This window comes from Gymnodraco acuticeps, unplaced genomic scaffold, assembly GCF_902827175.1.
Source record: "Gymnodraco acuticeps unplaced genomic scaffold, fGymAcu1.1, whole genome shotgun sequence".
NCBI classification, from domain to species: domain Eukaryota; kingdom Metazoa; phylum Chordata; class Actinopteri; order Perciformes; family Bathydraconidae; genus Gymnodraco; species Gymnodraco acuticeps.
In genome coordinates, this window is record NW_022989979.1 from 716,003 (window position 1) to 731,057 (window position 15,055).

Genomic DNA, 15,055 nt, shown 5'->3' on the forward strand with positions numbered 1-15,055 from the left:
AATGTGTTTTTTACCTTTAATGTTGTACTTATTGTTTGTTATTTATTTAGTTTGCTATAGTCACTTTAATAGAACGACCTGTTAATTGATCAAACTGTACACTGTGACTCCAAAAAAAGGAATAAAAAAAACCAGTGAGAAAAAACACAAATACAACAAATGAATCATGTTTAACATAAAATAAGCACTGAATGTTAAAGAGATCTGTTTCTAAGATTGTGTGATGTTGTTGGGTCTTGTAGTTTAAAGAAAACAACTCATCAACAGCAGTTCAGCCATGAACAATAGAAGATTGTTCAGACAAATTAGCCTTATATAGTCGTAGTTTTCCTATTGCTGCTTCAAATTAATTTGTATAACATGCTAACATCATGGCTAACATAGATATATAGTTTATTTTTATTGCTAGTTTCCTTTGGTTTTGACATGTCACCATGTCACAGAAAAACAACTTTCAAAACATAATGCAACATATAAAACACATTACAATTAAACTTACACTAGAGCTGCTAATATATATAATTTAACTGTTACCATGATCAATTGTTAAACACAACAAACAGTTCAACACGTACAATGAAAAAGGTATCTCAGAAGCGACAGATATCTGAAGGGGGTTATATTCAATTCAAATAGGCGTGTGGTGAGTTGGTATTCGGATCAGGAGGTCACAGGTTCAAACCCCACTACAGTCAGCATGTCGTTGTGTCCCTGGGCAAGACACTTCACCCCAAATTGCTCCTGTGGGGATTGCCCACAGTATTGAGTAGGCTATGTAAGTCGCTTTGGAGAAAAGCGTCTAACAAGTGACATGTAATGTAATGTAAAAATATTATTTTCGAAATGGTACGGTTTTATTTGGAGGGCTCCATGGAGGAGGTGGGCTATCTCGGAGAATCGTTTGTATTCGTCTTTCTTCTTTTTGTCTCTTCTGTTCCAGATCTTTCCGTACCTGTTGGAAAAAAAGGAAATCACTTATCAGTATTACTAACCATTCCAGATTCCTTAGATATAATCAATGCCATTCGTCACTGGTGCCACAAGTAATTGTACTTACCAGCCAGCTTTCATACATCTCTAAAGCCATTTTATCTCTCTCTTCTTTCATGTAGCGTTCCTCCTCTGATTTATTTTGTATTTCTTTACGCTTCATTGTCACTATTTCATGGAAAACATCTTTCTTCTTATCATGCCTAAAACATTTTTGGGGAAAAACAAATAACAACAGATTAGAGGTGATAGAAAATTATGAATTGTGTCTCGACATTACGCTTTGACTACCATCTAGTGGTTGATCAATTTCATCACTAGATAGGTTTGAGTCTGATGGTACAATACTGTGTTGCTTCAAGACTTATATCCACATACAGCTTTAAGATTTAAAAAAAAAGTTAAATCAATTGCCTTTAGACACCAATAAAATGTTTATAATCAAGTACAGAACAATCCATTCTATGACCAAAAACTCTGCAATGTTGCCATTCTAGCGACCAAGTGATAGTGTGTAATCTTTTGGTAGGCGTTCTCACATTGTGCAGCGTCAGTAGCTGTCGGACTGTTTTGGTTTGACTGTTTAGACATTACAGCCAGTGTTCCTTCCCTGAAAAGAAAAGGATTTTCACTCACCAACCAGAAACGGCAGATTTGCTGTCATTTTTCCTTTCTTTCTCCTTTTCTTGTTTTCCAAACTGAAGTCTACTTTCAGCTTCTTTTTGTTTCCTGGACTTTTCTTTGAGGAGATGATCATGTTCGAGTTTCCATTGTTCAAACACCTGTCATTTTTACAACATGACTGATTAGCATATCTTCCCACAGAAGTGTTTGTGGTAGCTTTCAGAATAACAAAAAAATAAAAAAATAAATGTACCTGTTTAGCAGATTGCATTTTTTCTTGTTTTCCTTCAATCTCTCTTTGCTCTCTCATGATCGCATCTTCCTTTTCTTTGGCTTTTGCTTTGAGACTTTGTGCTTTCTGCTTTTTCCAAGCCTCATATGATGCTACAGCATCTCCCTTCTTAGCCTCTTCTTCCTGTTTAGTATTTAAAAGATGCATATATGTTAAAATAACTTGTTTTCTTAATATTGTTCTCAAAAAGTTGGGTCTGTATTTACGAACTGATTATTCACCCTTTTCTTTTTCTCTTTAAGGATGTCCTCTTGCTTCTTTTGCTGCACTGTTCTCTCTTGACTTTTCTTTTTCTTTTCAAGCCATTCCTGTGAGGAATACATTACGTAAAGGGGGAATATTAGTTGACATAAGATAATTCACTGGTAGATCGACGGATGGATAGACGGATAGATAGACGGATGGGATAGCACGGGATAGATAGGACGGATGGATACGGATGGATAGAACGGATAGGATAGACGGATGGATAGAACGGAGGATGACGGATGGATAGACTGATGATACGACGATGGAAGGGGGATAGACGGATGGATAGACGGATGGATGACGGATGGATAGACGGTGGTGGATAGACGGATAGATAGAAGGATGGATAGACGGATGGATAGACGGATGGATAGACGGATGGATAGACGGATGGATAGACGGATGGATAGACGGATGGATAGACGGATGGATAGACGGATGGATAGACGGATGGATAGACGGATGGATAGACGGATAGATAGACGGATGGATAGACGGATGGATAGACGGATGGATAGACGGATAGATAGACGGATGGATAGACGGATGGATAGACGGATAGATAGAAGGATGGATAGACGGATGGATAGACGGATGGATAGACGGATGGATAGATGGATGGATAGACGGATGGATAGACGGATGGATAGACGGATAGATAGACGGATGGATAGACGGATAGATAGAAGGATGGATAGACGGATGGATAGACGGATGGATAGACGGATGGATAGACGGATGGATAGACGGATGGATAGACGGATGGATAGACGGATAGATAGACGGATGGATAGACGGATGGATAGACGGATGGATAGACGGATAGATAGACGGATGGATAAACGGATAGATAGACGGATGGATAGACGGATGGATAGACGGATAGATAGACGGATGGATAGACGGATAGATAGACGGATGGATAGACGGATAGATAGACGGATGGATAGACGGATAGATAGACGGATGGATAGACGGATAGATAGACGGATGGATAAACGGATAGATAGACGGATGGATAGACGGATGGATAGACGGATGGATAGATGTCCTTTATGGATCCAAAACTGGGAAATTCTTATGTTACAACAGCAGCAGGTTATCAAGGTCTTGGACAAAAAAAGATATGCAGTAAATATATATATTACACAGAATATAAATGTATATATATATAATAAGTCTATGTCTCATTCTTTATATATATTTAAAAACACAAAAAATATATATATCGAATTGAGCAAATGACTTTGTTTTTTCAAAATGCAAAGAGGTAGAGTGTAATCATAACGATCAATACAGAATGAAGTATGGTTAAGAGAGAAACTGCACTGGTTGTATATTTTTCTTCAACATTGAACACTTTAACATTTTCAACTGTAGCAATGTGGCTCTCAACACGGTCTCATTTCACACTGACCTGGTAAATGGCAGCTCGGATGGAATCTGCTGTTTGAGGCTGAGACTCCTGGAGTGAGACTTTACGATCCAGAAGTTTGAGCGATCCCAAATATTTTGATTCCACATTTCTGGAGCAGGCACTCTGAGATCTCTGAGTAGTCTTTGAAAGAGAACTTGATGTCCTAATTTAAATGACATGACATTTAGTTAAGTTACTACGGTGTTCTGTCAAAAAAGTGTTATTTAAGTATCCATTGTTGTAGCCAACCTGGTATCAAATGATTTTTCACGGACATGAGAAGTTTGATGTGAGGCATCTCCCGATCCTGCCTGAAAGAAGATAATAGACACATTTACTGAGACTAATAATCAAAACAAGAGGCCGAGCACTTCTGACGTGTCACTTGCAACCACAGTCACACCTGATGATTAAGGACTTACATTGAACTCTTCAAATGATGTGGAGTACTTGCTCTCCTGCTCTTTGCTGTCATCAGAAATAAAGTCATCTAAGAAAAAAGAAAGAAATATGAGTAGGATTAATAAGCTAAAAATACTATTTTAAAAAAAAAGGTTATGGTGCTGATGCTGAATATACCAGTTATTACCTCGGGATCCAGAATCAATAGTGGACTTTGAAGAGAGCTGTGACTGTTCACTCTTGCTTGAAAAAGATTTGCTGAAGCTGCATGAAAGTGCGCTATCTCCTTTTGTCCACTACGGTGAAAAACATAACAACAATGGGCAGCAATGAGAAGACGTTATAAATTCAGAAGGGACCGTTCACCCCAAAATAAATCATGTTTTTCCTTTTAACAGTAGTGCTAAATGTCAGCTATCTTCTTTCTACTGAACTACAGCTGCCAACCTTATCACAGCACAGAAAAAAGTGTGCCTCTATGTTTGCAGGTGTAGTTCGGTAGACTCACACAAAAACAATCTTGATTGATAAATGGCACTATGTAAGAGAACAAATATGTATTTTTGATTAGGGGTTGGATTATCCCTTTAAAATACTGACTAATCAAACAATGAGAGATGAGTGTCCTTACAGTGTTGTTGCTGGATGAGTCAGTGGAGAGGGGAATGGATGCAGAAGAAGTCTGGGGCCTGCTTACTTCCTGAGAATCACCACTTTCAGCTATTTTCTCCTTAGGGTGGAGGCTCAATCCGAGAGTCCTTTGCCTCGGTTTAGGCTTGGGTGGCTCCCTCTCTGTATTTAAATAATGACAGTTTGTTAAAAAAAATACATTAAAAATCCTACCCAAGTCACATTTAATGTTCCCCTTGTGATTAATACTTAAAACGGTGTACACAGACCTGCTGTTGACACATGTGTCAGGTTATTTGCTGATAACTGCGCACTCTGGTAACTTTCTTCCAAGTTGCTGTTCTCATCGGGAACTGGAGTTTCAATCACACTGTTGTCAGATGGTAAGGGCAATAGCATGTCCGGTAGAGTGTCATCTGATGTTTGGAACGACAGAGATTTTACTGAGCTCTGTCTCCTGATATGTGGATCAGCAGTCTCCCCATAACTGCTTTTATATTTTACGTTATCTTCACCAACGTTTGTTGAGCGCTGGGTGGATAATGAGTCATTATAATTGTTATGTCGACTGTCGGAAGTGTCGGACGGATCGTTTTCTCCCAACTCTGGTGCCGTCGTTACTTCCAAGGGAGTGTCAATTCTTTTGGATTTCAGAAATGAAACTCTCTTTGTCCTGCCGTGTTTGTCCTCATCGTCCGAAACCTCGAAGGTGTTGATTTTGGATTTACTCTTCCCAGCCTTAAAAGCCCTAGCCCTCTCTTTTCTTGATTTGAGGAGTTGATTTAAAAAATCTGTGTGAAAAGAAAAGGAGATGACAGGCTAGGACGAAGCAACAAACTATATCAATTGCCAAATAATTACAAACAAATGTTATTTAACACTTATGTCTTAAGAGGAAGTACAGTACATTGGATAGAACACAAATATAATGTACACAAAGACACTTAAGAGATCTAAATCTTCAGGGTCACTTGCACAATCCAAACTTATCAAGATATTTTAATGCTCTGTCTTCTTACCATCCTCATCTTCATTAAAGTCATCAGAGTAGGAGTATTGGTCTGTTTCGGTTTTGCTAGCCCTGGCAGACACAGCAGCCTGAAGTTCATCCTGCAACGCCATAATGTCAGATTAGATTCAAATTGACTTTATTGTCCATCTCACTGGAAATGTGTCTTTGGCTTCTCCAAAGTAGTGGGGGAAGAAGTATTCAGATTATTTACTTGAATAATACAATACAATAATGATAAAAGACTCCATTACAAGTAAAAGTCCTGCATTGAAAAACGTATTTAAGTAAAAGTACAAAAGTATTATCAGCAAAATATACTTAATTGTGCAGAAAAATGGCCTCCATGTGTGATTTATTATTATATAATAGACATTATTAGATAATATTGTTGCATCAAGTAGCATTTTACTCTGGTAGACAAACAAAGTTCTGATGCAAAATATTGACTTGTTGGTGACGTATATGTTGGATATATTTTGCATCTTAAACAGTTATTCCACTAGCTTTTTTTGTTAGAGATGCATTATATTAAAAGTTCTGAAAAGTAGCTAAAGATGTTTAATTAAAGTAGATGAGTAAAAGTCCAATATGTACCTATGAGATGTATTGGAGTAGAAGTCAAAAGTAGCATTAAATTAAAATGCAAGTACTTCAGTAAATGTGCATATTTACTTTCCACCACTGCTCCGAATACAAACCAATGAAAACATACACATAACCAGTAAAGAATACAACAATCCAAAGTGGGCAGGCAGGAGCAAATAAGTTGTTGTTAAGGTAACGAGTCTTCACGACCCTCCCTGGGGGGCTGTTGGTTTAATCATGGTTTTTCATTTGGTCGGACAGTGCAATGAATAAAGCTGTTACCTGGAATGTTGTCCTCCTCGATGTTTTGGGGCTTTTCGTGTAAGCCAGTGTCGTGAACTGCTGATTTGTCATTCTGAAAACTATGAACAATTTCCTCTGGTCGCATTCATTGAGATTAGCATGCTAGCTAGTGTTCAACCAGTAGCTAGGTTCTCTTCTAAGTTTCCCATGCGCACGAGACACATAGCTCGATTACTTATATGCGTTGATAATTCTGACTACCTGTTGTCTGATTACGATACAGTTATTCGGATATGGTAGCTTCTATCGAAAGGCAGACTGTTTTTTGCTAACATTAGCTACAGTGGGCTGACTGACTTGTTGATGGTAACCCTAGGAAACGAGGAGAGTTCCGTTTCTCCGTGTAACCAATGCGCATGCTCAGAAGATAGCAGTTTTGCACATTTTGATTTGATAAATTCAGAATAAGATGAGTAAAAAACTAATGAAAAAACATTGCAATCGCTATAATGTTCACGGTACATACACTGCACACCTCCTTTTTATGGGATTGTAAGGTTCCTTCTATTTTACAGTCGTATAGTGTTATATTTGTTATTGCTCTTTAGATAACTCCCATTTTTTCACATTTGTTATAAATACTTACAAAATACAGATCTTGATTTAAAACAAAAAAAATCAGTTTGGTGACTCACATATGGCTGTGCCTCTGGTCTATGTGGAACAATGCATTTTCAATGTTTTCTCAAGGATTAGAAGCCAGAAAATAATATTTTCAATACAGATATGGTGTTTATCTTCCTGAATGAATGCAGGAATGTGCATGATTATGAATAAACATAGCCAGGCAATAAGACTGAATAATTTTTTTTATTTTGTTATGGGAAAAGTGCATAGTTGAAGCCCTTTTTTCTCTCAGACAAAAACAGTGTAACTCAAGGTCTCCTGTGGTAGATAGTTCACTAGGTAATCTCAACTATCTAGCATGGCTTCTCCCTTAATTATATACAACTGCTTGAGGTTTCTATCTTCACCTCTACTTTCAATCACCAGTGTCTTAAGAGGGCATTATTGGCTGATGGGAATTAGGAGTATCTAGCCACCTAAAAATGTTTTTACAGATCATATCCATGTTCTTAAAATGTATACACAATGTAACAAGAAATACATTTTAATTTTAAGAGTAACTCGATGTCATTTTCTGATATCACTGGGACCCAAGATAATAATCCACTGCCCATTTACACTTTAATAGCCATGTTGCCATGACAGTGGCATGACACAGATAGTCAGTGACCAGCAAAACAGGAAACCCTTAAGCATATATTTTACAATCCAATAGCTAATAGAAGATATATTACATACAAAATCCACCAATTGTAATGTTCATATTTTTTATCAATCAAAGAAGGGAAATTATTTGAGGCTGCAGTTTGTCGTGCAGTTGTATTAGGTTATACATTTTCACCCACCTTTACATACATGTTAAGAAAACATCCACCACCATATTGTTCTGATTTAGATACATATTCACCTTTAATCTAGCTGACAGAATGTATAACATGACTATTATAGTAGAGCTCTGGTTCAAGAAAAATTAACAAATCCTGTAAGAAAAAAAACATTGTTATATTATCATATATTATGACAGAAAATCCCTCTGAACTAACATTTAAAATTAAAAATCAAATATTGCTGTTCTTTCACAAGAGCAGTTTTTTTTTCTAAATTGGAATCCACTCTTAATATTCAAATTGGCCCTTGCTTCCTTCTTTTTAACTTGGTTTGAAATCATCGTCATACAGAAGTTGTAGAATAAACTTAAAATTGTTCCCATTACATTTCCCGGTGAGAAAACAAAACCTGAATCAGTACACACCTTCATAAGGAAACATACCACAACAAAAGTGCTAATAAAATATAATTTTCTGCTACCATTATTCAAGTACACAATTCCGTTTTTGTATCTTTCAGCCACAGAATAATTACAGTACAGGGATTAAAATGTTTGTGCTGAGTAAATAGTTTTACAATGATTCCATTCAATACACCCCAACTGTACGCCTACAATTCAGTTCATTTCAACTACGTGTCATAAGTTTGACTTGAGTTTTATCTTCTTAATCAGACTCTTTAAGATCCAGCACTGCTGTCTTATACACTTGTTTAGGGACAGTAATCAATGGTCATACATTTTTATGGAAATTAAGTTAATGTAACAGACCAGACTATTTTCTGTAATACATTATATAACTAAGGCTTGGATGTAAACATAGAAGATGATTTTGTTGCATTTAAATCAATATGCCATATAACTGTAAACCTAATTCTGAATTCAATGCATCCATATGAACTTATTCCATTGAATAATATTGCCGTTTTGAATATGCTTTAATAACATTAGTCAACATGACATCATAACTAGCACCGTTTGGACTAGTAACTTGAAAGGGGAAAGAGAGGAATGTTTCAGAAAACCCGCAACCTTCTATTACTCAGCAAGCATTTCAACCAAAACGTAACCTCCCCTCTCATATCCACCAACACATGTTCCTTCATTTAGAGTTCATGCGACTGCAGATCAGTCAGCATCAGAGCTGAGATCAGGAACCTAGAACAAAGCCTCAACTTCTGATTAAAGACTTGAGGTAAATAACACATAGAGCCCAATGGTTATATCAACATTCTGATATTGTCGGTCAATATTATAGGTCAAAATTGTAATACCTGCCTTTATCTACACCTTGTCACTTGGTATACATTTTTAGATCTTAGATCATTTAGAAATATCATAACTGTATTGGAGTCATCAATTGTCTATCAGTTGGGCTCTAGTTACATGAATCATAGACAGATCCACCCCAAAATGTAACTGCTTTAAAATGGTAGAAAAGCAAAAGATATTTAAATAAGAGGGGAGGGGGCACTGTCCTGGTCACGGTCCCTTGCTAGCTGTGCAGCTCCGTCAGAGCTGCTGGGGGGGGGCTGTATTCTCCACTGTTAGTCAACAGGTGGTGCTGGCGGCTCTCTTCTATCGCTCTGCAAGACAAGACAATTATAAGTATTTTCAATGGAAAACATACAGTTTTGATGATGATATCAAGTAGCAAACTATGAAACAAATACTGTGATGATATTACTCATTTTAACTGTATTGCTTCTACCCGTACTATGTCACCTTTTCACTAAGATAGATAATTGCTTATCTTTACAAATATTGACCAAACAACTGAATCATAACAATATGTGAATGCTTTCTGTATTTTTTTAGAATGTTGTTTTCTGTAACTTAACTATCACAAAACAGAACTTACTAACTCATATTAGATCAAACGAGCCAGGAAATATTGACATTTAACGTTCACATAGACACTTTCTAAGGCCTTTTTTATCAGAAACCTTTGACATGTAATATTATTATCATTGAGAAGTTGAAACTGCTCATGTAGTCATTACTCCACTATATCCTTACATGGCAAGTAGTTGTTTAATGCTATATTAAATGTTCGGAATATTATATATAGCACCTATATCCTCATACAGGCAAATTGTGTCTCTTTGAGTAAGTAAGTGTAATTATTTTTTGATTCATTATCATTTGAAGGCAGAGCAGTACTGAACCTATATATACATATATTTATATTACTCCTAATCAACTAACCCCTTGCCCTTATTCCCCCTAGCTTAGCAATTTCTACTTTTGTTGTTATTTTGTTTTACTTGCTTGTAAGCGCTTTGAGCACCAGGAAAAGCGCTTTATAAATGTAATGTATTATTATTATTATTATATATATATATTTTTAAATCATATGTTTGGTTGCGTGATCAATACTGACATTGTGGGGTCCGGAGGCTTTGCCTGTGGGACGAGAACGCCTAAGACTGGAAGGCCGCAACAGGAAAAGGAGCAGAGCAACCACCGCCCATCCCATCAGAATCAGGGGGAGGGTCAGCTCCCCTCCTCCGCCCACCGACCCACCGGGAGCTGGCACTGAAAAAAATAAATAATAATTTGCATTGTAACATATGTTATTAACTACACTCATGTTTCCGAATCAATTATACAAGAGACTTTAAAAAAAACTAAACCAATGGGTCAAATGTGGTTGTACGTACGTTCCTGAGGGCAGCCTGTGTCTGTGCAGTAGGACTGAGATTGCCTGAGCTGAAAGGGACATTACAGAAAGAACAAAGAAGACTTAACACAAGAGAAGATGTCTGGTTCATTTTCCACCTAACTCATCACATTTATAAACTCCTCTCAAGTTGACAAGTATGCCTTTCTGTTTTTTTCTTCTTCTATGTGGCAGATTCAACATCAAGAATCTACAGACCAACATTGATGCAGGTTTGTAAACACTAGGGCCCTTTCTCATTTCTCTAACTCCCCTCCTCGACTCCTATCCTCGAGACTTAGTCTCTCCCACAGGAGATGCGAATGGAGGAGTCGAGGAGGGGAGCCGAGGACAGAGGAGGGGAAGCAGCAGGCGGTTAGAGAAATGATGCACTCTCATAATAACGTAACACTATCAGAGACTGGATATATATCCCCCCCCCCCCCTCTCTCTCTGGTCGCTACAATGAGGGAAATAAATGACGGGCCAAAAGTTGTATTTACAAGTATTAAAAGTAAGCAGAGGACACCAAACCAACTGAGACCTGTCTGTCCGCTGCATCTACGCACTGTACAACACACACACCTACACACATACAGCTCCTAAAGCATATATAATCAGGCTACAGCCGTTGTGTATTTTATTATGTGAAGCAATAAATGGTTTTAGAAAAATATGGACTCTTTGTTTGTAGTTATCTGCTAAACTACAGCAAATAAAGAGAGTAGGCCTGTTATACTGAGTGATATATATTTTACACATTGCTCTGCTTTCTGCACGGACCTCACAGCTGTTCTCACTGTAAACATCGCGTTGCGATGAGAGCAGTTAATAAAATAATATCCAGGGGATGCATGCAGAGCTGTCATTGGCTGAGATAAGTCCGGCCGTGCGTCACGACTCTTTGAAACATCTCTGTTCCCGGAAATGCATCCACGAAGGAGCCGTGGAGGACCGTGGAGGACCCATCAGTGTATCCTCGGTTATAGCTCCTCCAGAGAGCCTCCTCGACGCTCGATCCTCGAAGTGCATTTAGAGAAATTAGATGTCCTTCAACATGGCGCGCTAAAATTCATTTCCGAGTCACTACCGGAGGACCGAGGAGTCGAGGAGGGGGATTTGATGAAATTAGAAAGGGCCTAGGAAGCAGCATTGTTACTTCCTTTTTATACCTGCTATCAGTCTCTCCTTCAAACTCTCAAACAAGAGTTAGTGATTGTTGGAACAGAGGAAAGACTACTTTGATAAGTATTGGTTTGTTTGTGCTTTTAAAATGATGAGGTAAAATGACTGTTGTCTGATTGAAGTTGGGTGGCTTTCAAGTAGAGCATAAATGTATGTTTTTTTATGTTAATAAATTATATTATTTGTCCATATCCCTGTGGATCTTATTTGGCAGAAAATAACTTCAATGCACATTACATAGCATTGTGGCGTAATGGTGAGAAAATGTGTTTTCGGTCGTGTTTCAGTAGGATAGGAGCTGGAGTTGTTAAATAATATGACTACTGCAGAGACATTTATTCTAGAAAGTAATGCAGGTTGTAACCTTTCCAATTAAAGACAACATCTGGGTTTAGAGTGTGTAAATTGTTTGTTTTTCTCATGGAGAGAGGGGCTTCACTTTCTCTGCTTACCATTGTTCTCTCTTCTAGGAAGAGGGAAAACAAAGGTTGACTTTTAAGACACCGCTGATAACAAATAGGCTAATCCACAGGAGTTCATTGTGAGATGACACCTATTGTGTAAGTAAATAACAAAGTCACAACCTACTTTTAACAACAGCACATAATCACATGTGGAAAGTGCGAAAAAACAAACATCGGAGTTCTGCTTCCTTCCGAACAAACATTGTATAGTACTGACTGGCAAATACTGTGTAAATGATTTGGTTATTTGGACAACACCCTTTCCTGTTGCAAGCCAATCAGAAACCCCTAGGGTTGCTTCAAGCTCTAAGCCAACTGCAGCTCGCCATGCAAGTTACACCTGTGCACAAAAGAGCCAATGAGGTCACTTGAAAACTGACACAACATGATCACAATCTGTACTCCTCCTTTAAAGTACGTTCTCTAAATAACTTCAACCTAATCTACTTCAACACACTTTCCATTTAAAAAGTGCTGGGGGTATTTACAAGCAAAATGCATTTGTGATAACACAAAGTGTGTCAGAGTTTAACTTCTCTGTAAGGCAGAACTGATAGCATCACAAGGTAAATACTGAGCAGGAACCAGGATATGTGGCTCAGTGTCAGTCGGTAGCTTTTCATTTCCTTCTTCTTGCTAGTTCCTTCATGCCTGACTCTCTTTGCTGCCTTCTCTCCACTTCAACGGAAGATATTTTTACTTACTGCATACTTGGAATACCTGTCACTTTACCTTCACTCTGTAATGAGTCTGCCTCGTAAGATTTCAAGTGACAGAGAAGGACACTCGTGACTTACCAGGTTGATGAGTCGCCTCATAGCGTGCTCGTGGGTGCAGATGCACTCACAAGGGTCAAAGCCTCCCTCTGCCATTTCTCACCAGATGTTGTCCACCCTAAAACAAAATGAAAGAACTGTTTTTAACTCAGATGTTCATGAGCAAGTGAGAGATGTCTAATGCTCCGTCTAGTCAGTGTTGTGCACACACAGGTTAGAGGGAGGAGACTGCTCAGTTTAGTACAGTCAACAGACAGTTTTATAGCGGTGCATGTTAAGTAGGTGTTTGCTTAACGTGAGGGCTGGCACCATTTTTTATGTAGCCAGTCAAAAGTTATCACATTTTTGCTCTGCAGCGATGGCACTTTAATTTGACCAACTTAAAAAGTTTACACAAAGAACAGAGAATATAAATATATTTGGACATTTTGTTCACGATATATTATTGGATATTTTATGAGTGGATTCTGATGCTGTCCATGTATTTATTTCATTGAGATTTTGTCTCGTCTTTGCCCAGTTTTTGTGTCATTCTTTGCAGTGTATCGGGACATTGTGTTTTCATCATGTATGTATTGCAATCTATTCAGTATAGCCTAATTCTAACATTAGAATTATACAAGGAAGTAGCGGTCAATCAGCTGGACTACATAAAGCGAAAATATAAATCTTAAAACAAAAACAAACAATTGCCACGTTATTTTAACTTAACTTGCATGGCTACATTTCGACTCAATAACAATCTCACTTGTTACCGAGTTGTATTACATGAAAAAAAGAACAAGTTGTATTTTACATGGGTGTCTGCTTGCATATTTCTAGAGTGGCACCTTTTACTAACCAACGCTTACATTGACAATCATATAATATTGCTCTCGAACTAATTTAGCTAACATCAGACTAGCTCATTGCTAACCAAGTCAGCAAAGAAGACTCGTACAGCGTTGTGTTTTTTTCTCGAATAATACAAATGAATATATAATTTAGAGACAGATGTGACCGCAAAAGGCATCGAAACACAACTTACTTGCGCCTTATTGATGTTGATAGGACGTTAGGTGTCTTTAAGGGCCTGTCTGCTCTGTTGTTCTGCACAGAAACCATCAGACTGCAGAAATGTCAATCTACCGTCTGTGATTTGTTTGGTGCACGTGAGCCAGGAGCCAACCAGCGACAGATATCCGGGAGCTACAGGAACGATTTAACCGTCTCTTATTGGTTTAGACGTTTGATGGACAGGTCGTCTGGCAAATCACAGTAAGGTACGTCTAAAACGACTGGAAAGTAAACAAACAGTCTTCCTATCATTACCATGGATGTATAGATCATTACGCAGAGACAGATGAATCGAGCCCCATTATATATACAAGGCCCCAACCTATTTTATACAGTCTGGCCCCAACATCTGTACATGATTGCGCTTTAATTATGCAGTTTTTTAAATTCACAAACAGACCATTTCTAATCTACTACTTTAGCTTTATTCTCTACTTAAAACAGTCAGGTTATTAACAAAAACAAAGTAATACCATTTGTAATATAATTTGTATTGTTTTTAATTTTGTATGTAACCTTCGTTTATCATTCTTATTGTATGTACATCATTTATTATATGTGTTGCAGCTACTTTTCTATATTTTTCCAATATCTAACATCTGTACGAATGTGTAACAACGTACACTGCTGGAAGGTAACTTGAATAGACATCTACATGTAAAAACTACATACATTAAAAGTGCAACATCATAAATAAAGGGAGATTGTTCTATTTTTTCTTATTATGTGGTGATTAACATTTTGTTTGCAGAGGATTTAATGTATACCTTAACCGTTGACAGTTGACACTACGATTAAGTGGATATTTAAAGTGACAAGTTAGGAGGTAAAGTTCAATTATTAATATTAGCGAGTTAAACATTGCACACACATAATAATACTTTGGTATGTAATTAGTCACATTCCATAAATGAAATCAGATGGGTTCAGCAAATGATGAGAAATGTCCTGATGGCAAGTTTGAAAATAACATAAATTCATGCATATACCTGCTGGAACCATTAATGAAACTTCG

At 37.6% G+C, this 15,055-nt stretch overlaps 2 protein-coding genes across 3 annotated transcripts; both read right to left on the reverse strand.

Moving 5' to 3' along the window:
* Positions 1-22: 22 nt before the first annotated feature.
* On the reverse strand, positions 23-6,814 carry map9 (microtubule-associated protein 9). 2 transcript variants are annotated; one of them, XM_034211726.1, is made up of 13 exons: positions 6,484-6,814; positions 5,624-5,714; positions 4,874-5,395; positions 4,606-4,766; positions 4,162-4,270; positions 3,995-4,062; positions 3,822-3,883; positions 3,573-3,735; positions 2,128-2,214; positions 1,868-2,029; positions 1,627-1,772; positions 1,058-1,193; positions 23-952 (listed from the first exon to the last, which is right to left on the reverse strand). In XM_034211726.1, exons 1-13 carry the CDS (start codon positions 6,553-6,555, stop codon positions 833-835), a joined length of 1,899 nt encoding a protein of 632 aa, XP_034067617.1. In that variant the 5' UTR covers positions 6,556-6,814; the 3' UTR covers positions 23-832. The 2 variants fall into 2 exon arrangements, 1 of the variants encoding a protein (XP_034067617.1); XR_004568564.1 differs by lacking the exon at positions 23-952 and having other exon boundaries at positions 1,055-1,193; positions 1,530-1,772.
* Positions 6,815-7,295: 481 nt separating this feature from the next.
* Positions 7,296-14,146, reverse strand: smim14 (small integral membrane protein 14). The gene is made up of 5 exons (XM_034211607.1): positions 14,012-14,146; positions 13,006-13,102; positions 10,561-10,609; positions 10,281-10,435; positions 7,296-9,483 (listed from the first exon to the last, which is right to left on the reverse strand). Exons 2-5 carry the CDS (start codon positions 13,078-13,080, stop codon positions 9,445-9,447), a joined length of 318 nt encoding a protein of 105 aa, XP_034067498.1. The 5' UTR covers positions 13,081-13,102; positions 14,012-14,146; the 3' UTR covers positions 7,296-9,444.
* Between the last annotated feature and the right edge of the window lie 909 nt (positions 14,147-15,055).